Raw genomic sequence first — 26,967 nt, forward strand, 5'->3', positions numbered from 1 at the left:
TGGCTAAAATTAACAAGTCAGGAAACGACAGATGTTGGCGGGGATGCGGAGAAAGGGGAACCCTCCTCCACTGTTGGTGGGAATGCAAACTGGTGCAGCCACTCTGGAAAACTGTATGGAGGTTCCTCAAAAAGTTGAATATAGAGCTACCATATGATCCAGCAATTGCACTACTGGGTATTTACCCCAAAGATAGAAAAGTAGGGATCCGAAGGGGTACGTGCACCCCGATGTTTATAGCAGCAATGTCCACAATAGCCAAACTGTGGAAAGAGCCAAGATGTCCATCGACAGATGAATGGATAAAGAAGATGTGGTATATATATACAATGGAATATTATGCAGCCATCGAAAGGAATGAGATCTTGCCATTTGCAACGACGTGGATGGAACTGGAGGGTATTATGTTGAGTGAAATAAGTCAAACAGAGAAAGACATGTATCATATGATCTCACTGATATGAGGAATTCTTAATCGCAGGAAACAAACTGAGTGTTGTTGGAGTGGGGGGTGGGGTGGGAGGGATGGGGTGACTGGGTGATAGACACTGGGGAGGGTATGTGCTCTGGTAAGCGCTGTGAATTGTGCAAGACTGTTGAATCTCAGATCTGTACCTCTGAAACAAATAATGCAATATATGTTAAGAAAAAAAAAAAAGAAGAAGAAGGTAGCGGGAGGGGAAGAATGAAGCGGGGGAAACAGAGGGGTAGACGAACCATGAGAGATGATGGACTCTGAAAAACAAACAGGGTTCTAGAGGGGAGGGGGGTGGGAGGATGGGTTAGCCTGGTGGTGGGTATTGAGGAGGGCACATTCTGCATGGAGCACTGGGTGTTGTGCACAAACAATGAATCATGGAACACTTCATCTAAAACTAATGTTGTAATGTATGGGGATTAACATAAGAATAAAAAAATTAAAAAAAAAAAGATAAAAAGCTTTTGCACAGCAAAAGAAACGGTCAACAAAACCAAAAGACAACCGACAGAATGGGAGAAGATATTTGCAAATGACCTATCAGATAAAGGGCTAGTATCCAAAATCTATAAAGAACTTACCAAACTCAACACCCAAATGGGTCCCCAAATGGGGCACCCCAAATGGGGTCTCCTTTGTGTGAATTCTCTGTTGCTTGGTGAGACAGGAGCTATCCCTGAAAGCTTTGCCACACTGATTACACTCATAGGGCTTCTCACCTGTATGAGTCCTTTGGTGCCGGATGAGGCCAGCAAATGAGTCACCATGCAGCAGCACTTACGGTAGCAGCGCCAACGTAATAGCCAATGGCCAGATAACAGAAAAAGAGCCCTCCGCTGATCAGGGGTTCCTTCGGGTTCCGGGGTGGTTTATTCATGATGTCCAGATCGGGAGGGTTGAACCCCAGGGCAGTGGCGGGCAGGCTGTCTGTCACCAGATTGACCCAGAGCAGCCTAGCAGGAATTAAAGCCTCAGGAAATCCAAGGGCTGCTGTCAGGAAGATACAGACAACTTCCCCCACATTCGACGAGATGAGGTAGCGGATAAATTGCTTCATATTTTTGTAGATGGTCCGCCCCTCCTCCACTGCAGCCACGATGGTGGAGAAGTTGTCCTCAGCCAGGACCATCTCATACGCCGTTTTAGCCACTGCCGTGCCGGAGCCCATGCCCAAGGCTTGCCATTGAGTATGCCATGCCTGCCAGCCTGCAGACATGGCTGCAATTACTATAAAAAATGCACACTATTTGTAACCTCCACTGCTGACTTTGAGAAAAAGATGTTTTAGGGTGTTCCTCTTTCCCTCTCCCACGTGAAGAAATAGCAAGTTCTCAGATTAATAAAGAATATATTAAAACATTTTACATTCTTTCCACAACTGCATAAAAAAAGGCAGCCTGAATACTTACAAGGAATAACGAGCTTCCTGCATTTTCAAAAATTAATTCTAATCAGAAAAAACATTTTCGAGAATACCTTTACAAGCTAGCGTCCTAACAATGAAAGATCAACCTGTCTCACAGACCAAGTGTCTGCCCACCGTCTGAGATCAACATTAAAGGGAGCGATTCGTGTGTCTTTCATTATTTTACTTCCGGATATTTAAAATAGTTACATGAGTGGAAGCATATTTTATTTTTTGACCACCAAAATAAACTCTTTCAGCCTGACACTTTGAAGGTAGAGTATAAAAAGTAATAGAAAAAGCAGAACTGCATTATAAATGTTTTTGGTTTGAAATTTTATTTGAAATCTTTTTTTTTTTGAAATCTTAACGTTCCTTGCCTAGACAAAAACGTGAAACGAACGAGACAAAACACTATCTAACAGATACACTGAGCCTATATTTAGATCAAAAATATTTTTTACTGATGAACATTATTAAAAAATCTTCAAAAATGTAGCATAAAGGTTCAAGTCCTGGGATACTGAATTTACAATGCCAAGATCACGGGTGCCATGGAAATTCTCACACACACGCTCTAACAGCCAGAAGCAAGGACTACTCTGAGGGAGGCTGTCTTTCTGAAGAAGTGACAGCTACCAAGGTGTTCAGAGTAAGAAAAGAGCACATTATACAGGGAATTAATTCAGTGAACAGTAATCCACCCTGATGTCTCATGGAACATCATACGCTTTAGTTTCATCTTGAAAATGCATAGGTTTCTTCAAGAAAATATAAAGATAGCAATAATCGGTTACTGCAACTTCATTTTATTTTCTTTTCTCCATCAAGTTTAAGTAAGAACAAAATTAGGAAGGACCACTCATATATTCTGTGACTTGTGGTAGTTTTCAAATGAAAAAATAAAAAGGCAAGATGTCACATGAAATTTCTCTAATCTACAAAGCCAGTTGGTATTTTATGAAAAGGCTTGTGTTTTGATAAAAAGTTAAGAATGTCTTTCCTACCGCTGGTACGGAATGTGGGTGACGAGACCGACAAGTACCAAGCTCTTATCTGCTACAGTGGTACACACTGAAGTACTCAGCAAATTATTTCTTAGTCACAGTAATTTTTTTTTTATTTGAGAGAATAGCTTGTAAGAAAAAAATTAATAAACTTGGGAGCCTTCATCCATAGCACTATTTTAAAAGGATTTTGTAGTTTCAACAATATTTCCACTTGTCCATACCTAAGCCCTCACTTGTACCAGTGAAATAGAAGTTTTCCCTTTGGAAACACCTAAAAAAGCCTTTTAATTACAACTTAAACAAAATAGAAAACAAAACAAAACAGCAGCCCAAAGGCCATGAGCTTGGTCATGTACCATGGACCATCTCCTCTGTACCAGGGCATCCTGGCCATTTTATTTTGCAAATAAAATCTTAAAAAAAAATAAATAAATAAATTGGGAAATGATACATACGTTGTCTCCCAACACTGCCATCAGATTGCCAACATTGATTACCTTATGAAAGGCTCTGATATGTTTTGCTATAAAAAAAGAAAACTTAGTTTCCCCTTTCCTCAATTTCTTGATGTATAAACCTCTGTCTAAAAAAAACCTGTTACGTTAGATGTAGTAGATCTATAGGATATGTTTCAGGAAATCTTGATACTCTATACTATAAGAAGGATTATGTTTCTTTGATTAAGACATTTGACTATTTGGTGATGTGTATTTCGAGTTAAACAGATGAATATGTGTGTGTAAAGAACGAGCTTGTTAAAAACTATATATTGCTCATATGTCTATTTATTATTTTAAGTTACAATTTTTTTTCATTTCGGAAGTATTCAGTGTTCAAAAAGTTCTTTTTTCCATATTTAAAAAAATTTCTATTTTGATTTTAGGATGACAATCTAATGGATGTCCTACAACTTCTTGTTGCATTAATGTCAGAACATCCTAACTCTATGATTCCTGCTTTTGACCAAAGGAATGGATTACGGTAAGAGCTGTATATCAGGGATTTAAGTATATTTAAATTATAAGAGTTTAGTTTGGAAGTGATAGAAGATTCTTAAATATGGGACATACTACTGGATCATATATTATAAATGAATTAAGGTATAAGACCCATTAATTTCATGTGTTATGTTTTTTGAAGAAATTTTAATTATAGAGGATGTGTTACTATTTAATTTGTAAAGACAGATCAGGCAAATCAGGTTAGTATTTTGTATGGTTAGTGCTGTTACACAGGTATTATAGGACTGAATTCTTTAGCAGAGTTATTTTTAGGTCCTAGGACAGTAGTACTCATTTGCACTGCAAGAAAAGATCTCTCTGCTCCCTTTTAAACACTGCTACCTTCATCCCTAATCCCAAATCATCATTGTATTAGTCTACGTGAGCTTCCATAACAAAATATCATAGACTGGGTTGCCCAAACAACAGAAATTTGTTTTCTTACAGTTTTATTTTTTTTGAAATATACCCTGAGAAACTAAGTCTTCTCATTGTGTTTAGACTATTTACGGCTAATGTAACTATTGATAAGGCTTTATTTTCACCTAGCATTTTATTATTTATTTGTCCCAGTGTAATTTTTTCCCTCCTTTTCTCTTTTCCTGTGTTCTTTGTATTTGAATTCCTTTAGTATTCTTTTAAAATTAATCTATTTGGTTTTATATCTTTCTCTGCGTAAATTTTTTTTAGTAGTTGCACAGAGATTTCATAGTCTACTTTAATATTTTACCTCTTCAAATAAAATATAGAACCATTTCTTTTTTTTTTTTAAATGTTTTATTTATTTATTCATGAGAGTCAGAGAGAGAGAGAGAGAGAGGCAGAGGCAGAGGGAGAAGCAGGCTCCCCACCTAGCAGGAGAGGGAGAAGCAGGCTTCCCGCTGAGCAGGGAGCCCGATGCAGGACTCGATCCAGGACCCTGGGATCATGACCTGAGCCGAAGGCAGACGCTTAACCATCTGAGCCACCCAGGCGCCCAATATAGAACCATTTCAACTATTTATCCCTTTAACCGCCATTGTTTGTTACTACATCTAATATATCACAAGTCTCTCTAGACAATGATACAATTTTTAGTTTCACTTGTTATATGTATTTTAAGAATTTAAGGGAAGAAAAATCCCTGTTTACATTTTTCCAGATAGTTATAACTTCTTTTATTCTTTTCTTCCATTCTGGAAGAACTCTATTCACATTTGTTGTTGAGCAGTTTTCTTGGAAATGAATTTTTAAATTATTTTTCCTGAATATAATTTTTAAAAAGATTTATTTATTTATTTTAGAGAGTGCGAGTGGGGGGAGGGTCAAAGAAAGAGGGAGAGAGAATCTCAAGCAGACACCCTGCTGAGCGTGGAGTCGGAAGCAGGGCTCCATCTCATGACCTGAGATCATAACCTGAGCTGAAACCAAGACACTCAACTGGACCACCCGGGCGCCCCTCTGAATATAATTTTATCTGGCCTTCATCACGCAAGGTTATTTTTGCTGCATATAGAATTCTGTGTAGAATTCTACTGTTTTCTTTTAGTACTTCAAAATATTTTTCCATTGTTTGCTGGTACCCATGGTTTCGAATGAGAAATATATCGTTATTTAAATCTTTGCTAAATAAAATGTACTACACTTTTGTACTTGCTTTCAAGACATATTCTCTAGCTCCCCCTACAATTTCATTGTATTTTTCTTTGTGATTATCACCAATTTTGAGACGTTTTAGGCCCTTATTTTCCTATTTTTTGCCTCAGTTATATCTCTCTCCCTTTACTTTGGGTCTCTAGTGACATGAATATTAGGGGTTTTGATATACACATCCCTAAGCCTCTTTTGAGTTTATGTCAATCTTTTTCCTTTGTTCTTCAGATTTGATAACTGTCTGTTGATATAGAAGCTTGCTATGTGTGATAAACTTGATCTTCAACTTTATGGACTTTTTGTTTGCTTTTTCTATTTTGGTATTAAGCTCATCTCATAAATATTTTAGATTTGTACATTTCAGTTGTAGAATTTTAATATGGTTAATTTTATACTTTTTTTGTTGAGAACCCTATTTTCTGATACTGTTAGACTGTGTTTACTTTTACCTTCCAGAGCATATTTATAATAGCTCCTTTAATATCTTTGTGTCATAATTACAACAATTTGCCTATCTCATCAGCATTCGTTCAGTGTCTTTTCCTGCAAGAAATGGTTATATTTTCTTGGTTCTTTGTATGTTGAGTAATTTTTTAATGTATCCTAGACATTGTGAATGTTATCTTTTATAAACTATGTGTTTTGTTAAAATCCTCTAACTAATGTTGACATTTTGTTTTATTTTATTTTAGTAAAAAGGGTCAGACTGCAAGTTCTACCTATCCTTTGTGGGTAGGGGTTCCAAATGTCATTTATTGTAAAAACCTCTCTTGTCCTGCTTTGTGTCTTTGTTGCACATAATGCACTCAGCGATTAGGTAGAGAATTGGATGATAATTCAAAATATTTTTTAAATTAATTAATTTATTTTTATTTATTTTTTTAAAGGTTTTTTATTTATTTGTCAGAGAGAGAGAGAGCACAAGCAGGGGAAGCAGCAGAGGGAGAGGGAGAAGCAGGCTCCTTGCTGAGCAAGGAGCCTGATGGGGGACTCCATCCCAGGACCCTGGGATCATAACCTGAGCCAAAGGCAGACGCTTAACGACTGAGCCACCCAGGCATCCCTCTTTTTTTAATTTAGAAAGATTTCGCTATTCTGGTCTGTGTCTGCTCCACACAAGTACATCTCGAGTCAGTTTAGGCATTTTGTGGGGTTTTACAAAGATTCTGAGGATCTTTCTCTCCTGTTTGCTCCTATTCAGGACCACTCTCCTTCCTGCCCCCCCGCCACCTGTACGGACCCATTTTCTTAGTTCCTCTAACCAGAGGACAATTTTTGTCAGAATATTAGCCATCTGAGCTTCTAACATCCACCTCTGAGATTAGAGCTCACTTTTGGGTCAGATTTACAAGGGAAAATAAAAATTGAGACTCTTCTCTCTGTAATGGATAATTCTCCAAATTTTACCTCCTTTACACCAATGCATCTGCTTTTGTTTGGTCTTCAGAGTACTTAACGAAATTGCTTTTTGTATTTTTTCCCATTGTTTTAGTTCTAATATGTAAGACAGAGAGGCTGTTATTAGCTTTACTCGATCTTGGTTGAACCAGAACTCCCTGTTGATTTTTTAGTTTTCTTTCTTTCTTTCCTTTTTTTTTTTTTTAAGAGATTTATTTATTTATTTTAAAGAGAGAGCACAAGAGAGCGAGTGAGCGTGAGTGCATGAGCAGGGGGATGAGCGGAGGGGAGGGGCAGAATGTGAGGGAGAGAGAGAGAATCCTCAAGCAGACTCCCCGCTGAGCGGGGAGCCCTCTGTGGGGTTTAATTGCAGGACTCTGAGATCATGACCTGAGCCAAAATCAAGAGTTGGCTGCTTAACTGACTGAGCCACCCAGGTGCCCCTAGTTTTCTAAAAAATATTTTCTGTTTAATGATTTTATAATACTATATTTCCTTTCTTCTTGGTGGACTTTATTATTTCTTATAAGGCATGTATGTTAGCAATGAATTTTCCCAGTCTGTTCATCTGAGAATACTTTTACTTTTCTTCATTTTTGGATAATAATTATGCTGGATATAAAATTTTAACAGTTTTCTTTCAGTTTGCACTTTGGTTTAATTGACTTTTGGCCTCTACTGTTTGTGCTGAGATGTCAGCCTTGTATTACTGTTGTTTTCTATATGTTGAGTCATATTTATCTTCATGCTTTTAACAATTGTTTTTGTTTTTGAAATTTTACTGTATTTTGTTAAGTTGTGATTCTCTTTGTTTTTTATCCTTTTGTTATTGAGTTCTTGGATCTGTAAGTTAATGTTTTTTCATTAAATTTTGGAAGATTTCCCCCCATAGTTTGAAGAAACTTGAAGAAAGTTTTTCTTCCCCATTCCTCTTTTTTTTTTTGGCTCTTGCGTTATACCTTCTATGGAATGCTGCATTGTCTCACAGGTTTCTAAAGGTCTGTTAATTTACCTTCCATCATTTTCTCTCTCTTCTTTAGATTGGATAATTTCTTTTGATCTGTTGAAGTTCACAGACTCTGTCTTTTGCCATCTGAATCTGCTGTTGAGTACCTCTTGTGAATTTTTCTTTTTTCATGTTTACTTTTCACCACTAGAATCTCCATGTGATTCGTTTTTATCTTTATTGGAATTTCCTTATTGTTTAGTTACTGTTAATCTGTTTTCTTTTAATTATTTAAACATACCATTTTAAAATTAGTTGAATGTATTTATTGCATGTCTTGGAAATGTTTGCAAAGTCTGACACTTGGAACTTGAGTCATTTCGTTGATTGACTGCTTTTTTTAAAAATTATGAATCACACTTTATTTCCTTGCATGTGTAGTAATTTTGGTTGAAAACTGAGTATTTCAGATAAATATTATAGCAAATCTGACTTCTGTTTTGTTTGTCCATGGGTTGTTGGTTTTCTTTTTTTTTTTTAAAGATTTATTTATTTGAGAGAGGGAGAGTAAGAGAGGAGGGAGCACATGAGCTTCAGGGGCAAAGGGAGAGAATCTTGAGCGGACTCTGTGCTGAGTGCAGAGCCTGATGTGGGGCTTGATCTCACGACCCTGAGATCACCACCTGAGCTGAAACTGAGTTGGACGCTTAACCAACTGCACCATCCAGGTGCCCCACTGGTTTTCTTTTTAAAAAGATTTCATTTTTAAATAATCTCTATACCCAACATGGGGTTTGAACTCACAACCCTGAAATCAAGAGTTGCATGATCTACTGACTGAGCCAGCCAGGCACCTCATGGGTTATTGGTTTTTTGTTTGTTTTAATAATTTGCCTTGTCTAATCTCCAGATTTTATTTACTCCATGGTGTGCAGCATCTGGTTTCTCAGCTTATTTATGTTTTTAATTTCTTCTCTGTTTTCTCTCCCTCTCCCTCTCAACTGGGATGGTGGTTTGGGTGTTAGTCCCATCATCAAAGCCATTGACTTTTGATTTTCTTACCTTAGTGTGTAGTAATTTCTCAATAATAAATGCCTCTCAATTTGCCTCTCAATTTGTTTTTTTGCTGGTTGAAAGGTTACATGTGAAAATTTTGTTTAATTTTATTTCTGTCTTTTTTTGTGTGGAGGGAAATGCTGACTTCCACATTGGCATTAGTGTTTAAAGCACTGTTTTTTTATAGTATGCTTTAAATTTTGATACCTTCCCAGTTTTTTACTTATTGCGAATAAATGAAAAATCTGTAATTCGGACAAATATATGGAAATGTGAAAAGCACTAGATAAAGAGATTTATTGAATATTTATACTAGTTATCTAGAATATAAATAACTTGGGAATGATGGGTAGGTAGTTCTTTTAAATCTAATTGGAGTTCTTTGGAAATATTTTTTTGCTCCAAAAATTCAGTATGAGATTTTCTGAATTGTCAATTTTCTTTCTTTCTATCTTTCTTTCTTTCTTGTCTTTATCTTTTTCTGCCTGTCTGCTTGTCTGTCCTGTCATTCTTTCTGTTTTTCTTTCTTCTTGATATCTTTCATGAGTTAAAGAGACAGAGAATCCAAATGGAGCGTTGATACATAATTTCATTATCTGTTTATGGTTACATTGCTACCTAAAAGTAATTTTTAAAGGCCAACATGAAAAGAGTGCAGGTATGTATTTAGTGAAACTTTCATATTAATTGGAAGTCAAGTGGAGTGTAACAGGCTCAAATTGAAAAACATGGAGAAATTTGGAGGTGGGGGGATAGTCTTTCCTGGTGGCAGGTAATATAGGAATGCAAGACTGCATGATAGAAGTCCAGTAACTTTTACAAATTTTAAGTGGCAATTTAATTTCCATTAAATGACAGAAATTTTCTCATTTACTTATTAAATATAAATTCTTTTCCACCATCACATCATTTAGACATTATCTCCGATATCTTGGGGCACTTATTTTTCCTTAGAATTGAATATGTTTTCTGATGCTGTGTCAGTCACATCCTAGGCCATGCTTAAATTTTAAGTATTAAATTTTTAATTTTTGGAGTCTAGTGAGCTTTTATCATACATTTTTATGTCTATGAACAGATTGAAATAATCTGTTACTTTTCAAATGACTCTTTTTGGTATTTCTATTACCTGAATGTTTTCTTCATTGAAAATGCTATAGTGTATATGCTGCAGTATTTTTCAGTTCAGAAAAATAGATATATATATTAGAATGTCCATAAATTTTTATTATATGTACAGTAATAGTAAAATAGATTATATGAAAACATGCCCCAATTTTAAATAGTGCTTCTTATGGATTACTCTTAATATCTTTCTTATACTTTTTTCTATTTCCAATAGAGAAATGTATATGTATTTATAGTTAGAAAAATATATAAATGTCATTGAAGCAGTACGGGATTTTCCTGCTCTAATATGAGAAATGTTTTTTATATTAAATAGGGACTCAAATTTGGTCAAAAAGCAAGATATGCTCACTTGGTTTTACAGAATTTAGTGGTTATTAACGTTTAGTAGATAAAATAAACTAATTGGATTCAGCTTTAGTGAGAAATATTCAACACTTAAAAAATTATTATAGGATAAATATGAGATGTATAGGTCCAGTTGTAGTCATTTTGGTCTTCTCATGTTATTAATGCTAATAAAACATTATTTGAAAGTAATTAGACAGTTCTATCTGGAATTCATCTTTTGGTGAAATCATTTTGATTTTTAACCAAAGATTATTTGTTAAGTTAAACTATAGCAAGCATAGATTAATTCATTCTATGTTAAGATGTCTTAGAGTGTTGTGGTTTTTACACCAGTATTAAACTTATGTTAATATTTCTTTTACAGACAATTTAATTTTTATTTTACTTAATTTAAATCATGGAAAAATTTTAAAACATATCGGTATTGTCCCGATAATTGAATGTTATAGTTTTGGTGGTATGATTTGTATTAAAAATGACTAGTTTCACATACCATTTTATGTGTATTACAGACTAGATATTTTTAGTTAATATTTTAATAGGAATCAAAGCTCTTTTTATGTATTTCCTTTTCTGTCAGCCACTAGGGGATCAAGGCCTTTACTTTTTGTTCATAATTATTTTTTTCAGACTTAGTTATTAAGCATTAAGATTTTTATCTAGGAAGATACTTGAAAATCTTAGTTTTTTAAAAATAATCATAAAAGTTTCGCGGGATTTTTGGGGCACCTGGGTGGCTCAGTCGTTAAGCGTCTGCCTTCGGCTCAGGTCATGATCCCAGGGTCCCAGGATCGAGCCCCATGTCAGGCTCCCTGCTCAGCGGGAAGCCTGCTTCTCCCTCTCCTGCTCCCCATGCTTGTGTTCCCTCTCTGTCTGTCTCTCTTTCTGTCAAATAAATAAAATCTTAAAAAAAAAAAGTTTCTGATTTTTTTCTAAATGTTTATGAGGAAAGAAATGGTATAATGAAATCAGTTGAACATTACTTTGCTTATGGAATTGTGTATGATACTCATATTTTGCTATACTTTGTTTATACTCAAATCAGTGGTCTGTGGCTGAATGCCCTTGGAGATCATTTTAAAACTTAAAATAGATTACTATGTAAATTTCAAGAATTGAATATGAAATTTATTTGTAGGTGTCATTTATGTTTCAGCCTTTTTGCTTTTTAATTATTTTTGATTATCATTCATTACTTGTCATCATTATTCATTATCCTGTTCTCTTGCTTTTCATGATGAGAATTATTTACAGATTTAAATATGTGTTATCATTAAACAGTGGTTTCTTTGTATTGATTTTAAAATAAATGTGGTAGCTTCCAAAGGGCTTTGTTAAGCCTGTAGTAGAGGAAAAAAGAGTGACTCAGAACCAGCTTTATGCCATACAGTTTGCATAAGTACATTTACGGGTATAGTATAAACCACCATTATTTTCTAAGTATTTTAATTTGTTCTCATTTTTTGGTCTTCATTAAAAGGAACAATAACTAGTGAGAGATAAGCAAGTTTTTTATTTTTTTTTAAAGATTTTATTTATTTATTTGACAGAGAGAGACACAGAGAGAGGGAACACAAGCAGGGGGAGTGGGAGAGAGAGAAGCAGGTTTCCCACTGAGCAGGGAGCCCGATGCAGGGCTTGATCCCAGGACCCTGGGATCATGACCTGAGCCGAAGGCAGACGCTTAATGACTGAGCCACCCAGGCGCCCCTGAAGTTTTTAATTTTAATGAAGTCCAGCTTATCAATTACTTCTTTGTGGATTGTGTCTTTGGGTTTGTATCTTGCATCACCATACCCAAGGTCATCTATGTTTTCTCTTGTCTCTTAGGAGTTTTATAGTTTTGTATTTTACATTTAGGTCCATTTTGAGTTAATTTTTATGTCTGTTTATTTGAATGTGGATATCTACTTGTTCCAGCATCATTTGTTGAAAGAGTATCTTTGGTCCATTGTACTGCCTTTGCCCTTCCTTTGTCAATGAGAAGTTGACCACATTTATGCTGGTCTATTTCTAGGCTCTTTATTCTGTTCCATTGATTTATTCGTGTATTCTTTTGCCAATACCATACTATCTTGATTACTATACCTTTATAATACATCTTGAAGTCAGGTAGCATTGATTTTTCAACTTTGTTCCTCTCCATCAGTAATTGTGTTGGCTGTCCTGGGCTTTTGCCTCTCAAGATAAACATTAGAATAGTTTCTTGTTTGCTATAAAATAACTTTTTGGGATTTTGATTGGAATTGTATTGAATCTATAGATGAAGTTGGGAAGAACTGAGATCTTGAGAATATTGAGTCTTCCTATTTATGAATATGGATTTACTCTCCATTTACTTAGCTCTTTTTTGGTTTTATGCATCAGTTTTATAGTTTCCTCATGTAGATCTTGTACATATTTTGGGGGGGCTCCCACTGTAAATGGTATTGTGTTTTTAATGTCCTATTCCACTAGGAATAGGTATATAGGAAAGGAGTTGACTTTTGTGTCTTAACTCTGTATTCTCCAACCTTGGTATAATCGCTTATTAGTTCCGCGATTTATTTGGTTGTATTTGGATTTTCTTCATTGATGATCATGTCACCTGTGAACAAAGACAGTTTTATGTGTTCCTTCACAATCTGTATACCATTTATTTCCTTTTATTGCCTCACTGCATTAGCAAGAACTTCTAGTACAATTCTGAAAAGGAGTGGTAGACGGGACATCCTTGTCTTGTCCTTAGTGGGAATCCTTGGACTTTCTCCCTATTAAATATGTTAGCTGTAGGGTTTTGGTGGGTAGTCCTTATGAACTTGAGAAAAAGTCCCCTCTGTTCCTAGTTTATTTAGAGTTTTTAACATGAATGGGTGTTGGATTTTGTCAAATATTTTTTCTGCATCTACTGATACCAGTCATTTTCTTATCTATAGAATAATTGATTTTATTTATTTATTTATTTTTAAAGATTTTATTTATTTGACAGAGAGAGACAGAGCAAGAGAGGGAACACAAGCAGGGGGAGTGGGAGAGGGAGAAGCAGGCTTCCCATAGAGCAGGGAGCCCAATGCGGGGCTCGATCCCAGGACCCTGGGATCATAACCTGAGCTGAAGGCAGACGCTTAACGACTGAGCCACCCAGGCGCTCCAACTTTAATTGATTTTATGATAGATCATATTAATTTGCAAATGGTGAACCAGCCTTGCATCCCTGGGATAAATTTCACTTAGCTAAGATATATAATTCTTTTTTTTTATTAACATACAGTGTATTATTTGTTTCAGGGGTACAGGTCTGTGATTCATCAATCTATAATTCTTTTTATGTTTTTTCTTTTGCATTGGATTAGTTAATATTTTCTTGAGGATTTTTTCATCTTTGTTAATGAGATCTATTGGTCTGTAGTTTTCTTGTAATGTCTTTTTTTTTAAATTTTGGTATTGGATAATGTTGGCTCATAGAATGAGTTACAAGGTATTCCTCCTGCTTCTATCCTCTGAAAGAAATTGTAGAGAATTGGTATAATTTCTTCCTTACATTTTTGGTAGAATTCACCAGTAAACCTGTCTGGGTCTGACACTGTGTTTTGATAGGTTATTAATTATTGACTCATTATCTTTAATAGTTATAAACCTTTTCAGCTCATCAGTTATTCTTGTGTGAGTTTTGGCAGATTGTCTCTTTTAATGAATTGGTCTGTTTCATCTAGGTTATATAATTTGTGGGCATAGAGTTATTCATAGTATTTCTTTATTATCCTTTTTATGTCCATGGAATCTATAGTGATGTTCCCTCTTTCATTTCTGAAAGTAGTAAGTTGTGTTCTCTACCTTATTAGTTAGCCTGGCTAAAAGCTTATCTATTTTATGGATCTTTTCAAAGCAGCTTTTGGTTACGTTAATTTTCTCTGTTGATTTCCTATTTTCATTTTTGTTGTTTTCCACTCTAATACTTACTTATATTTTCCTCTGCTTACTTTGGATTGAATATTCTCTTCTTTTTTTAGTTTCCTGGGAAGCTTGATTAGTGATTTAAGTTCTTTCTTCTTTTTTAATCCATGTATTCAATGCTATAAATTTCCTTGTAAGCACTGCTTTTGCTGGATTTCACGAAATTTTTATGTTGTGTTTTCATTTTCATTTAGTTTAAAATATATTTATGTTTTCTTAAGATTTCTTCTTTGAGGGCACCTGGGTGGCTCAGTTGGTTAAGTGACTGCCTTCGGCTCAGGTCATGATCCTGGAGTCCCGGGATCGAGTCCCACATCGGGCTCCCTGCTCGGCAGGGAGTCTCCTTCTCCCTCTGACCCTCTCATGGTCTATCTCATTCTCTCTCTCAAATAAATAAATAAAATCTTTAAAAAAAAAAAGATTTCTTCTTTGACCTACATGCTATTTTTAGTGTGTTATTGTGTGTGGGGTTGTTTTTTTTTTTTTTAGTGTGTTGTCTAATATCCAAATATTTTGGAATTTTGCTGCTACTTTTTATTTCTAGTTTAATTCCATCCTTGTCTGGGAGCAAACAATATATGATTTTTAATCTTTACATTTGTTTAGGTATGTTTTATAGCCCTGAATGTGGTCTACTTGGTGAATGTTACATGTTAGCTTAAGAAAAATGTATATTCCGCTGTTACTGGATGAAATAGTCAATAGATGTCAATTAAGGACAGTCAGTTGATGGTATTGTTGAGTTCAGTTATGTCCTTACTGATTTTCTGCCTAGTGAATCTGTTTCTGAGAGGAATTTTAAAGTCTCCAACTAGAATAGTGTATTCATCTATTATTTCTCCTTGTAGTTCTGTCCATTTTTATACCATATTGTTTTATACTCTATTGTTAGGCACATACATGTTAAAGACTATTATGTCTCAATGGAGAATTGACCTCCTTTATCATTAAGCAATGCCCTTCTTATCTCTGATAACTTACCTGACTTTAAGGTCTGCTTTCTCTGAAATTAATGTAACTAGTCTTGTTTTCTTTTTTTAAAAATTATGTTATGTTGGGGCGCCTGGGTGGCTCAGTCGTTAAGCGTCTGCCTTCGGCTCAGGTCATGATCCCAGGGTCCTGGGATCGAGCCCCGCATCGGGCTCCCTGCTCAGCGGGAAGCCTGCTTCTCCCTCTCGCACTCCCCCTGCTTGTGTTCCCTCTCTCTGTGTCTCTCTCTGTCAAATAAATAAAATCTTTAAAAAATAAATAAATAAAATTATGTTATGTTAATCACCATACATTACATCATTAGTTTTTGATGTAGTGTTCCATGATTCATTGTTTGCGAAAATCTTGTTTTCTTTTGGTTAGTGTTAGCATGTTATGTTTTTCTCCATTCATTTACTTTTAATCTGTATGTGTCTTTATATATAAGGTGGGTTTCTTGGAGATAGCATATAGTTGATAAGCAAGTTTTTAAATATCAGGAATGTATATTAAATTCACCCATACCTTACTTGAAATTATGTTTATAATTATGAATATATTAAAATGCACATATATACCTATGTATTTTAAATCTTTACTTTTGGAAAATATACTGAGTAATTTGTTTTTAATTTTAATTCCTTCAGTGTAATCTATAAACTTATGGCATCGACAAGTGAAGGAATCAGAGTACAAGCTCTCAAGGCAATGGGCTATTTTTTAAAACACCTGGCCCCAAAGTGAGTATAGCATGCATGAAATCTAAAATGGGCTGTGGTATATTACTTTTTTATTTTATAAATCTTTGGATAGTATTTGTGTTCTGTGATTTCTCTAGTTTCTCTTTCCTTTATTTTTATTTATAAAATCTATGTAAATATAATCCCATTTCTGTATATTAAAAGATAAAGTGGAAACAGGAGTATATACTTTTTTTATATAAAATTTAAGTTTTCCATTTGTTCCTTGTTCATTATAAGAATACATTTGTATAAATGGAATTTTAGAAACCATTGAGACTTCTTTTATGTGGCTTGATTATCATTAGCTTTACCTATAGTATAAAGCTGACATTTTAACCTCAATATTTGTCATAGTATGTTCTGCTATAAGGATAACTGAAAACTAAAACTTCTGTGTTTTTTTTTCTTAGCTGAATATAGATATTCATGTCCTACCTATTATTCCTTATACCAAGGTCGGTTTATTATAAAAATTAACAGTTGTAGCAATAGAGAAGTGTTGGCAAACTGTGGTCTTTATGTGGATTCCAGTTGGCTGCCTGTAAATAAAGGTCCACAAAGCCTAAAGTATTAACTGTCCAGTCATTTGCAGAAAAAATTTGATGAATCCTAGGGTAGAATTAAAGTTTGTGATACTTTAGTTCGTAAATTTTTGCTTGGAAGTTTGATTTTGGTATATTTATCTTCACAGTATTCATTTTCTTATTTTTTTTTTTTTCATTTCTTCTACCTTTTCCTTCATTGCTTTTCTACTTAATGACTTATTGGGCTTTATTTTTTTTTTTTTTTTTTTTTTTAAAGATTTTATTTATTTATTTGAGACAGAGAGAATGAGATACAGAGAGCATGAGAGGGAGGAGGTCAGAGGGAGCAGCAGACTCCCTGCCGAGCAGGGAGCCCGATGCGGGACTCGATCCCGGGACTCCAGGATCATGACCTGAGCTGAAGGCAGTTGCTTAACCAACTGAGCCACCCAGGCGCCCCTTATTGGGCTTTAGATTATCATCTATAGTGGAGTTTAGCTCAGTGCTGATAGAGAGTAGAAACTAGTTAATAAATAACTGCTCTGGAGATTATCGTGGAGATTTTTGCTGTGCTGTGACATAGCCAGTCCTGTATTTTTTTTTTTTTTGAACATCAGCTGTGCTCTAGCTGTAGTTTATATTTCTCTCGTTAAAGATTTTGTGATCTTATGAGTTCTAGGTTGAAGAAAATTAGGAGAGTTACTGAGTTGGAATTTGTTGATGGGATGTGAAAAACATTTTTGTGTCTTCTTCATCCAATGTACCTTCTAAGTAGTGGATAATAATACTCTGCATTTGATTATTTCTTTTTATGAAATCGCAGAAGAAAAGCTGAAGTCATGCTTGGACATGGATTATTTTCATTGCTAGCAGAAAGGCTCATGCTTCAGACAAATTTAATCACAATGACCACATATAATGTTTTGTTTGAGGTAGGAATATATTTAGAATTTAATCTTACTAATTTCTTATCTTAAGAGTGCCTGTATAATTTAGTTGATAGTATCTAGATGAAATAAGGTAATTTAGGTTTGATAAACAATTTTGAAATTAGTTATATAAAGGAGATGTGGCTGCATCTTAAATCTATTAATCTGTGAATTATTAAAAAGTATGAGCATCTCTGTTAAGTATTTCCTCTGTTGTATTGATGTCTCATTTTGTAATTAAATAAAAATAGAGTTATAATGTTGAAATTATTTTAAATAATGCAGAAGATATTTAGCATGATAGCATTGGATTGTGTACTTAATATTGATTAGTGCTGTACTTAAAGTTCATTAATAGCCATAGTAATACAGTGATTATGCTAATATAATCTATTGTTTTACCTTTGTAGATTCTTATAGAGCATATTTGTACTCAAGTGATACACAAACAGCATCCGGATCCTGATTCTTCAGTAAAGATACAAAATCCTCGTATGTATTTTATATGCTTTTATTTTTGCTTGTTTTTGTTTTTTCCAGCTTTATGGAGATATAAATCTTGACATACAGTATTGTCTAAGTTTAAGGTGTAGAGCCTCATGATCTGATTTATCTATATATTGTGAAATGATTACACAGTAAGGTTAGTTAACACATCCATCACTGCAAAGTTACAATTTTTTGTGCGGATGTGTGCTGAGGACTTTTAAGATCTGTTCTCTTAGTAACTTTCCATTATACAAAACAGTATTGTTAACTTTGGTCACCATATTGTACATTAGATCCCTAGAACTTACCCAGCTTATGACTGGAAGTTTGTTTCCTTTCAGTACTTTCACCCATTTCTCCCCTCCTTTTTTATACTTTTAATAACTAGCTTTTGCTAATAAAAAGAAAGTCACTGGGAAAAACCTGAAGTTGGTTGAAACATACTGTTCAAGGAGTATTCCATCATAGGCAATGATATAATACTAGTTTTATTTTTGGTTAATGTTGAATATAACTTCAAATTGACCTTAAGTTATATGGAAATGCTTATATAGAGGTTTTGAAGAATTTTATGTGTAAGATACTGATTTAACGTATGTTCAGGTTTTTGGTAAAGTTTTGATTGCACTATTTAGTGATGTCAGGCCAAATTACATGAACCATGGTCATAGCTTTCATCTTAAATTATTGTCAAGTTAAGAATACCAAGTTTGGAATTGAAAAATATCTGCTTTCTTTATTGTTTATGAACTTAGTCTTGTTTAACAGTCTTTTCTTTGGTATTTAGATTTCTTAAGCACTTTTACAAAGTGTACAGTTTTCATCTTGCTTTTTAAGATTATTGACATTAAAATAACTGGTTTGTAGAGTTTTGAAATTTAATTATCTTTTGGGTGAGTTATGTTTGTGGTACTCTCTTTTAGTACTAGTTTTAAAAACACATGTCTGAAGTTTAATTTTCCTCAGCCTTCAGGGAGACTTGATGTCATTATTTTAGAGAGTTAAAAAAAATCTCGAGTAAATGTATATAAATATAAAATATATTTTATGTGATTATGGGGAAGATGGCTTGTTGAAGTAAGAATTTTAGAATATATTATTTATGTAATATACTGTCTCAGAAAAGACACACTGTATAGTATGGTGTTTAAGAACATAGGCTGCCTGGCTTTTTTTTTTTTTAATTTTATTTTATTATGTTACGTTAGTCACCATACATTACATCATTAGTTTTTGATGTAGTGTTCCATGATTCATTGTTTGCATATAACACCCAGTGCTCCATTCAATATGTGCCCTCCTTAATACCCATCACCGGGCTAACCGCCCCCCCCCCACCCTCCCCTCTAGAACCCTCAGTTTGTTTCTCAGAGTCTATATATAGTCTCTCATGGTTCGTCTACCGTTCCGATTTCCCGCCCTTCATGTTTCCCTTCCTGCTATCTTCTTTTTTTTTTTTTTTAACATATAATGTATTATTTATTTCAGAGGTACAGATCTGTGTTTCATCAGTCTTACACAATTCACAGCGCTCAGTATAGAACATACCCTCCCCAATGTCTATCACCCAGCCACCCCATCCCTCCCAACCCCCTCCACTCCAGCAACCCTGTTTGTTCCCTGAGATTAAGAATTCCTCCTATCCGTCAGATCATATGATACTTGTCTTTCTGTGATTGACTTATTTCGCTTAGCATAATACCCTCTAGTTTCATCCATGTCGTTGGAAATGGCAAGATTTCGTGTTTTATGATGGCTGCATAACATTCCATTGTATATATATACCACATCTTCTTTATCCATTCATCTGTTGATGGACATCTTGGCTCTTTCCATAGTTTGGCTATTGTGGACATTGCTGCTATAAACATTGGGGTGCACATACCACTTCGGATCACTACATTTGTATCTTTGGGGTAAATACCCAGTAGTGCAATAGCTGGGTCGCAGGGTAGCTCTATTTTCAACTTTTTGAGGAACCTCCATACTGTTTTCCACAGTGGCTGCCTGGCTTTTAATCTTGTCTGTATGTTTTAATAGTTGTGTGACTTTGGGTAAATTAGTTCATTTCTATGTGCCTCAGTTTTCTTATCTCTAAAATGGGGATAATAACAGTATTTAGCTATCATTGTATATGAGTTAATACCCATATTTTCTTAAAACATTGCCTCATAATAACATATTTCTTAAAATGAGTGGCTATTATCATCATCATCATTATTGTTGTGGTTATCATCATCATTGTAATCATTGTTCAGGTAGAGAAATTTTCAGTTTGTCATTAGAAGAATTCAGAAATTACTCCCCAAATGTCTTTCATTGTATGATAAAGTATCTTCATATTTGCTATTTTGTACTTACTGCTTCAAAATCACCAAAAACCTTGGCAAAAGGCTAGTATAGAAGTTCTAAATTGTAATTGGGTATGTAAAAACTTATATATTATCTAACTTCAGATTCAGGGTTATAGCTGTTTTGTTTCTTTAAAGTTCTGGATTTAAGTATATATTTTAAAGAATTTTTTGTCCTTAATGCTAAGTATTAGAAATTTAGACAGTGTTATATTTAAGACCATTACAGTAGCAGTTTCATTTGTATTTATTTGGGGGTGTTGAATAGGTTTTTATTTCCTTTGTTTTTTTAATCTAATTTAATTTTTGAAATCATGGAAGAAAATCTTGATAGCTTTTAAAATTATGATAAAGGAAAGACTATATTATGCATACCAGGAATTTTATTGAAGAAGCTGAGAATTTTTTCTGTTTTTCTGAGATTCTGACTATAGCTTTTTTTTTTTAAGATAACTTTACTATTTGGCAGAGATTGTGAGAGTTGTCAGTTGTTTTACTATTCTTTAATTCATTTATAATTTAATTAGATTTAATGTAAAATTCAAGTTTTAAAATTTTTAAAGTTCAACTTTTATACATTTGTAATGACAATATAAAAAAATCCCTTTCTTATGGATGCTTTCTAATGAATGTATTGTCATCCTTTTCTGCAGATGATTATTTTTTTATAACACAGAAACATGTTTTCAGTAGACATATATGTCAGGGAAACTAGAGAAATATATTAATGATCTTCCATCATGAATATTTTGTGATATTTTGGTGTTTACTAATTTATGAATTATCTTACAGAGATACTAAAAGTAATTGCAACCCTACTTCGAAATTCTCCCCATTGCCCGGAGAGCATGGAAGTTCGCAGAGCCTTTCTTTCTGACATGATTAAACTTTTTAATAACAGTAGAGAAAACAGAAGGTAAGTGGGATCAGAAAGCAATTATTTGCACTATTCAAGTCCAGGTTTGAATAAACCCATTTTTTTCTAATAAGAATTGTTTTTAAAAATACTGTGAAATGAATTTTCCATATGCTTTTTTCATTAGGGGTATATAAATAATGTACCATACATTTAAATTGAGTTTTCAGTACCACCATCTTCAATTGTTTTAATACATACATAGAGGTGCCTTTTTTTGGTTTGTTTTAAACTTTTACTTTTTAGAATTCTTAGAGATGAGTTTTTTTTTTTTTTTTTCTTTTCAGTAATTCAGTATCCTCTTACAATTTTCAGGAGCTTGCTACAGTGTTCTGTATGGCAAGAATGGATGCTTTCTCTTTGCTATTTCAATCCTAAGAATTCTGATGAGCAAAAGATAACAGAAATGGTATATGCCATATTCAGAATCCTACTTTACCATGCAGTCAAATATGAATGGGGTGGCTGGCGTGTGTGGGTAGACACCTTATCAATCACACATTCAAAGGTAAGTTTTTTTAATGAAAATGTATTTTAGTGTTTTAAATGTCTATAATTTTGATTTTACTCATTCTCTGAAAGCACAGTGAAAGGAACATCTAAAGGGAATCACTAAAAAGAAAATAAAGTTTTTCCAATTTCTTTAGACTCAAAATGGGTTTTTCAAATGTTACTTATTTTATTATTTTTTAAAGATTTATTTATTTGACAGAGAGAGACACAGCGAGAGAGGAAACACAAGCAGGGGGAGAGGGAGAGGGAGAGGCAGGCTTCTTGCGGAGCAGGGAGCCCGATGCGGGGCTGGATCCCAGGACCCTGGGATCACGACCTGAGCGGAAGGCAGACGCTTAACGAATGAGCCACCCAGGCGCCCCTCAAATGTTATTTTTATGTATGCTTAACTTAATAAAGTGAAACCTCAAGCCACAGCATAATGGAACTTATATTTTAAAGTAGCCTTTTTTGCAGATAAGATTCTCTGTTTTAGGGTAGTTTGAAGCTTTTGAACACAAGGTGGCGTAGTATATTCAAAGATGAGAAGTTACTCTAATAATGTAAGGTGGTTGGGTAAATAGAAAAGCTCAGGCTAATGTTTGCTCTTTGCTCACATTACAGTCAGTTTAAAAATTGATTTGAAAGAATCTGCTAGTCTTTTTTTTTTTAACCTAAGCCAGTGTAAATTAGTTATTTATGTATAGATTTGTTTGAAATTGTTCATGAAATATTCTAGACACACAAAAAGGTATAAAGAATAATGTATCTACCAGTATTTATGGTACTAGGTTCTCCATCCCAATTGCTTTGTCTAGCATTGTTAGCCCCTCTCTCCTTCCCTACTAACCTTAATTTGGGTGTTTACATTATTTCTATTTCTTGTGTATAGTTTTAACAACACATATGTCTAAACTATTAATAAAGAATTTTATTTTTCATGTTTATACTTAATGTAAATGGTATCATATTAAACACATATTTCTGTAGCTTGCTGTTTTTACTTGTCATTGTTTGAGATTCATCCACATTGACCCATGTAGTTGTGTTTATTTTCTCAGTTGTGTTGTATTCCATGGTATGGCTTTATCCATTTACCAGTCAATGAACATTTTTGCTACATTTTGTATATATTTGGAAGTTTCTCTCTATATGTTCCTAGAAGTGGACTTGCTGACTTGTAAGATGCAGATGTTGAACATTAGATGATAATGCAAATTTTTTTCCAAGGTGGTATATCCATTTCCATGCTCTCCAGTGATGTATAAGTTCTCATTGCTTCACATCACCTCATCACTTGGTACAACTGGAGTTTTAAGATTTGCAAATTTGATGAATTTTAAATGCTATATCACGATAATTTTAATTTATAACTTCATGGGAGCTTTACAAATATATTCTTGTCTTAAGCTCTTTCTTGCTCTATTATTTATTAATATCGTCTGCCAATTTGTGGCTTAACGACTTAATTTTTAGAAATGGTAAGATAAATTTATATTTATCTTCTGAGGAAATTTTACATTTCAGGTAATTAATGCAGTAAAATTTGTTAGTTTCTTTTATGGTTTATACATTTTGTATCTTGTTTAACAACTCTTTATTCACAAGGATTATAATTACATAATTATATAAATTATAAATTGACTAGAAGGAATAAAGAATAGAAATGATAAATTTGATATATCTTTAAATGTTTTATTAACTATCATAGTTATTTCTCTGAAATACTTTGCCATTCTTTTGGAGTATATCATCATTAGTATATAAAATATACTAAATATATTTTTTAGGTGTTTGAATAACTTTCAGTTATTTGAAAGTACTTAAGAGTTATTTATTCCTCTTTCTCCTTAATGAGAGAAATGTACGTTACTATTATAAGGATTTACAAAGGTAGTTTTTAGATTAGAAAATACCACTCGACTAATTTATGTTTGAGAATCATCTAGTGCTAAATAAGACAAAGACTTGATTTTATAAAATGGCTTTTAATCACTCCATTTTTGAGCTTACCAGTTTAGTCTAAGGCTGGGTTCAGCCAAATATGGCCTGAGAGTCAAATCTAGCCTGATGTGTTTTTATATAAATGAAGTTTTATTGAGACACAGTCACTTCCATTCATTTATATATTTTTGTCCGGCTGCTTTCATGCCACAAGTATTCAGTGTTTGCAAGAGAGACTGTATGGCTCCCAAGCCTAAGGTATTTGGTACTTTACAGAAACTGTTTGCCATCTCTTGTATAACTTAATTTAGTTTGTGCTGATGCCCAGATCTTTTGATTTTTATTATAGAAGGCTGCTGCAATCTGGACTAATTTTCTGCTAGTATTGTTTACCTCTTTACAAAAGATCGTGAGGAAAACAGGATTGGGTCTTATATTACATTTGGATTGGATTTCAGATCTATGTGGGGGAATTCTAGGTTAGCAGAGTGCCAGTATAAATTAGATTTTTCAGATTTTCAAAATGGTGTATGTTAATTCAGTGCTTTTGTATGCACTTCTGCTTGTTCCAAGTCCTTAAGGATGGCTAGAGGAATATAACCTTTAGAGCAGTAATATTATAAAAGTACAGCCTGAAGACATCAGGAGCCTGGGAGACCTTTTTAGGAAGGTATGAGGTCCTTCTTTCCCAGTTACGTATCTGTTTGAAAGTGGATTTTTTCATATACATAAACCAAAACAGTATATAATACAACAGATTGAATATAAAAGCAGATATTAGAATGCAACCATCTCCTATTAAGCTAGAATTTAAAGAGATGTGCAAAAATGTGAAATCCTAGCACTCTTCTCAGTATTATTATTTTTTGTTTTGAAAAAGTCATTTTTAAAGAAGTGTTTATATTAATATACAATGGCTTTATTGTTATTTTGAAATGAATTAATATTTGTAAAATTTCTTATTAATTTCTAAAATGATAAGTAGTAATAGATATAACTCATAAATAAAAAGTTTTGGGGAGCCTTAGTACTTTTTAAGAGTATAAAGCATCTTGAGACAAAACATCTTGAGAACTGCTGAAGTCATAGGGTATTTAGGGCCATTAGTCTAGTCTCTTGAGGTTGGACTAGGACGTACCTCAGGTATCTTTGAACTTTTGAGCATTTACATCCAGTTACCAGTCCATTTGTATAAGCAATAAAGCGAATATGGGCTTTGGACACAGAGTAGTTCTGCGTTTGAATTCTGGTTTATAGTAATTTTTAGTTGTATAAACTTAGGTAAGTTTCTAAACTTTTTTTTTTTTTAAGATTTTATTTATTTGAGAGAGAGAATGAGATAGAGAGAGAGAGAGCATGAGAGGGGCAGGGTCAGAGGGAGAAGCAGACTCCCTGCTGAGCAGGGAGCCCGATGCGGGACTCGATCCCGGGACTCCAGGATCATGACCTGAGCCGAAGGCAGTTGCTTAACCAGCTGAGCCACCCAGGCGCCCCAGTTTCTAAACTTTTCTTAACTATCGGTGTCTAATATTAGAAATTGTCAATGAGGATATATATGTGAAATTAATGAAAGAAATCACAGAAAATAGAATTAAATGTTTAGTGACTATTTTCCTTTGTTAAAGCTCTTATCATTCTTCCTGGTTATCTCTTTGTTTTCATTCTCATTGTCAGCATACTAGTTCAGGGCCCAAGTCACTTCATGTTTGATATAAATTCATCTTTTAAAATGAGGAATTACTTATATCCCCAGTAATTTGTATAGCGTATATGTTTCGAAGTGTTACAATGGAAGAATTGTGACTACCCAGCTTAACATGCTATGTGGTTTTCCCTATCCAATCCCCACCCCAAACCTAATCACCATTTTGAATTTTATCATTTCCTTCTTAAAAAAGTTAAAAAAATATATTCCTAAATGATATATTATTAGATTTCCCTATTTTTATATTTTATGAAAATGACATCGTACTGTGTGAATGCTTTTGTTACTTTTTTCTCTGTCAAACCTTTTATTTTTAAGATTTTTTTTTATTGTTACATATAGCTTTGGTTCATTTGTTTACCGTGCTGTGAAAAACTGAGGTGCTCAAAGGCAGTGGTTTTACTAGAGTTATCAGTTTCATACTCCTTATAACTGTGGCTCACAGTAAGAAATTTATAGTGACCACATAATGTATGTAGACACACGCACACAAACCCTTTTCCTCTCATACACCTGTTTCAGGCGATAGTATTTGCCCTTACTAAACTTTGGTTTATAGGGATGCATTCTTATGTTTTCTTTTTTGTTTAAAAATGCTGATGAAGCCCCGGCAAGTTGATTCTGTGATCTGCCAGCTGAATTATCTTCAATTTGAAAAGAGCACTGCTCTAGGAAATATAAGTAGGAGTAGAATTGCTAGATCCTAAGTAATGTTCCATCCTCTAATCCATGACACTTCAGATTTCTTATTTTTGCAAGGTTTTGTCTTCTGCCTACGTTAAAGTTCCCCCCTCAGTGATTTTGTATGTAGTTTTTTATATATGCCTAGATCACTTTGACTCTGCATATTTCTAATGGTCAGTAGCCTTAGGTATTATTTTCCTCTAGATTTATTAAGCTAAAAATAACTTATATAATGTTACTCCCTCCATAAACACTTTGTTCAAATTTTCATAAAAAGGGAACTAAGGTAAGTTTCTTTTTTAAAAAAATAGTTTTTTCTACCTCATCTTTCATTTTCCCTTAAAAAAAGGATTTCCTACCTTACCTTCCACTGTTTCACTTGGCAAAAATCTCTGCTCTTTGTTGGTTCTAGTCTTTTTAAAGTATATCATTCTTTGTTAAATCTTCATTTTTGTTTATTCATGGCATGGGCTTTGTGTTCCTTTGCACTTAACCAAATCCCTTATATTTTTCAGGATTTAGCTAGCTAAATCACTTATATGACAGTTTTTCATACAGTATGTATGAATGAATTCACAGCACTTAATTTTCTGTTGGTATCTTAAGTGTCTCTCTCCTCCTTTTCCCCTTCCCCTGACTTCCTTTCTTCCTCTCTCTCTCTGTCACTACCTAGTCTTCAACTAATCAGTCTTCTCTACCCCTTACTCGGTTGCTTTGCCTGTGGGTACCTAGTGCATCTGTGCTGCCCTCTATCACTGCCAGCTAACCGCCCCCGCCCCCGCTTGTCTCCTTCTTCTTTTAGCCACACTCTCTCTTTCCTGTCCCTCCCTCTCTTCTTCCCTTCAGCATTCCTCCATCCATTCTGTACCCCTGTCTTCTCCCT

At 34.1% G+C, this 26,967-nt stretch overlaps 1 protein-coding gene across 5 annotated transcripts in view; it reads left to right on the top strand.

Annotated features, from left to right (window-relative positions):
- Nucleotides 1-26,967, top strand: part of LRBA (LPS responsive beige-like anchor protein) — an 834,672-nt gene that overhangs the window by 216,549 nt on the left and 591,156 nt on the right. For all 5 annotated transcript variants that reach the window (XM_035022918.1, XM_035022919.1, XM_035022917.1 and 2 more), the window contains 6 exons: nt 3,777-3,874; nt 15,955-16,047; nt 17,398-17,506; nt 17,914-17,995; nt 21,136-21,259; nt 21,575-21,767. In XM_035022918.1, the coding sequence (XP_034878809.1) occupies nt 3,777-3,874; nt 15,955-16,047; nt 17,398-17,506; nt 17,914-17,995; nt 21,136-21,259; nt 21,575-21,767 (699 nt within the window). The remainder of the gene's footprint in view (nt 1-3,776; nt 3,875-15,954; nt 16,048-17,397; nt 17,507-17,913; nt 17,996-21,135; nt 21,260-21,574; nt 21,768-26,967) is intronic.

This window comes from Mirounga leonina, unplaced genomic scaffold, assembly GCF_011800145.1.
Source record: "Mirounga leonina isolate KUSES-001 unplaced genomic scaffold, KU_Mleo_1.0 Mir_176, whole genome shotgun sequence".
Classification (NCBI taxonomy): domain Eukaryota; kingdom Metazoa; phylum Chordata; class Mammalia; order Carnivora; family Phocidae; genus Mirounga; species Mirounga leonina.